Source organism: Theropithecus gelada, chromosome 10 (assembly GCF_003255815.1).
Source record: "Theropithecus gelada isolate Dixy chromosome 10, Tgel_1.0, whole genome shotgun sequence".
Taxonomy (NCBI): Eukaryota; Metazoa; Chordata; class Mammalia; order Primates; family Cercopithecidae; genus Theropithecus; species Theropithecus gelada.
In genome coordinates this window covers 12978157-12980720 of record NC_037678.1, presented here as the reverse complement: position 1 = coordinate 12980720, position 2564 = coordinate 12978157, and the positions used below count along the sequence as shown (strand labels likewise).

Sequence of the window (2564 nt, the reverse complement as noted above, 5' to 3'; positions counted from 1 at the left end):
CCCTCTACCCCGTGGGCTTCCCCTATCACACTTTGTAATAAATATCTCGCCTTGTCTATCTCCTCCCGTGCCCTGTGCTTTGCATTTGCAAAGAGTTCATTAAACGTTTACTGGAGACGGCACAGGGTTCAGCCTCTGCCACTTGTGCAGCCTCCGAATTATCTGGTGGGTTTGTTGCAAGGAGTCAGGAGTATATGGATTAATTACAAATAGTGCTTAGGACAATGCCCAGAATACTGTAAGCACTCAAGAAACTGATTTATTTTCGTCATCTTCACAGCAGCCAAGGTACATAGCGACGTACCTTATCGCCCTTTTAACGGCCTCTCCCACGTTCGCCTCTGAGCGGAAGTACCCGCTCAGGGCTCCGGAAGTGGCCTCAGAGCCCCTCAACAACATGCCTGCAGTGCATTCTTCCGGAGGCGGTCACAGACATCTCCGTGACGCAGAACGAGTTAGAGCGTCCCTTGGAGTTTCCATGGTGCTGCCCTTACCCTCCAGTCTCTCCGCTTCCCCTCCCGCCTGAGCGCCGGGAACGGAAAGGCAGGCGGCTGGTCCCAGCCGCGACGTAGACACCGCTTGGGGGAGGGGCTGGGCGAGTACGCGACGCTCTAGGCGACCTCGTTGGCCTCTCTATGGTGCCAAGCGCGCCCGTGCGGACGTTGCCCCTTTAATCGACAGAGGGCGGTGCCCAGGAGGTCCCGCGAGAGCTGGGGGGGCGGGGGGGCGGTGCCGAGGCTGGGGGCCGGTGGCGGATGGAGCCCGCGATGGAGCCGGAGACTCTGGAGGCGCGAATCAGTGAGTGTCCGGGAGGGGCGCGGACCGGAACCGGAACCGGAACCGGGGGCACGAGGCGGGCCCCTTCACGGTGGGGGCGGGGTACGGGGCGCCCCCTCCTCACGCCCCGCCCCCGGCCCGGGAGGGGCGGTGTCCTCAGTCGGCCCCTCAGACCCTGGAGTGATGGAGGACCCGGTCCTCTGCGCGGTCCAGCGGTTGGAGCGGGCGCCGCCCACCTGTCGGATCCCTGGGCCACGACCCCTGGGAGGGGGAGTGAGCTGCGCCCCAACCCCCCAGGCTCACATTGCTTCGCTGAGTAGCGGCCCGGGGAAGGAGCGCGCGAGCGGTGCCCCGGGGTTGCATCTCACACCCGGGAGGGAGGGACCCTACAGTCCTCAGGCCCCGAATCCTCCACTCTCTGGCCCTGCATGGCGTTCCTGGAGCACGCAACTACTCACATTTGCTCATTACCCCGTCCTGGAAGGGAGGACCCTTTTGATTCCTCCCGCAGGTCCCAGCCTCTGGCCACACAGTGAGAAACCCCCACACCTACAGGCTTGGAAGAGTCTTAGACTCCAGAAGTATTAATAACTCCAAGCTCCCTGTCACTACCTTCAGCCTGGCCCCTCAGCCTCCAAGATGCCTTTCCCAGCTCTTGCTGAACTTCCTTCAAAGGCCTCTACACCCCTTTTTTTCTTGTTTCTCCTCAGACACAGCTTCCTATTGCTTAGGCTTCCTAGCCCCCGACCCCTCCACCTGAGCTCCTTAACCCATAGCCCTGATGATCCCCCGCTGTCACAGCCCCGCTCCTGGACTCTGCCCCTGAAAGCGGTGGCTGGCTTCTCCCTGGTCTAGTGAGGGCTGTCTCCCTAGGCTTTAACTGCTGTTGGGGCCTCATCGTTGCCAAGGCCTCAGGGAAGCCTCTTGGACCCGGGCACACCGGCCACTGTCTAGCGTGGCTTGGGGTCATGGCCAGCCCCTTTTAAGGCAGGCTTGAGCAGAGTTGAACCATGAGGTTGGCTCCAGAACCAAACCTCTGGGGATGTTGGAGAGTCATCCTGGCCAGCAGAAAGGCAGGGGGTGGAAAAGGGGCACTCAGCAGCCCTTGACCGTTGTGAATGCCACAAGTGTCCGCCTGGGTCTCAGCAGCAACTGGGCTGGGGGGATAGGTGGGCCCCTGGCTCACTGATCTAAGACACAGGACTTCAGCTGTGGGTCATACAAAACATTCTCAGGTTTAGCAACAGTGGAGGTTTTCTGAGAGTCCAGAGAGTGTAAAACCAGGCAGAAGTTAGAGATACCTGGGTTTGGCTGGGCCCTGACACATTGGGGCTGGAATTTTCTCCTTTCCTTCCCCTTTGTGTCCTAGGAGAATTGTAAGATCTTCCCTCTTACCTTGTGGAGGCTGGAGGTAAAAGGTAGCTTCTTTATTTATTTTTTTATTTTTATTTTTTATTTTTTTTGAGACGGAGTCTCACTCTGTCATCCAGGCTGGAGTGCAGTGGCGCCATCTCAGCTCACTGCAAGCTCCGCCTCCCGGGTTCTCACCATTCTCCTATCTCAGCCTCCCAAGTAACTGGGACTACAGGCGCCTGCCACCACACCCAGCTAATTTTTTTTTTATTTTTAGTAGAGACGGGGTTTCACCATGTTGGTCAGGATGGTCTCGATCTCCTGTCCTCCTGATCCGCCTGCCTCGGCCTCCCAAAGTGCTGGGATTATAGGCGTGAGCCACCGTGCCTGGCTTTTTTTTTTTTTTTTTTTTTTTTTTTTTTTTTTTTTTTTTT

At 57.8% G+C, this 2564-nt stretch overlaps 1 protein-coding gene across 5 annotated transcripts in view; it reads left to right on the top strand.

The window, feature by feature from the left end:
* The first annotated feature begins 249 nt into the window (after positions 1-249).
* GGA1 (golgi associated, gamma adaptin ear containing, ARF binding protein 1) overlaps positions 250-2564 on the top strand; it is a 27279-nt gene continuing 24964 nt past the window's right edge. For all 5 annotated transcript variants that reach the window (XM_025398741.1, XM_025398739.1, XM_025398740.1 and 2 more), the window contains exon 1: positions 250-798. In XM_025398741.1, coding sequence (XP_025254526.1) covers positions 756-798 — 43 coding nt within the window. In that variant the 5' untranslated portion in view covers positions 250-755. The remainder of the gene's footprint in view (positions 799-2564) is intronic.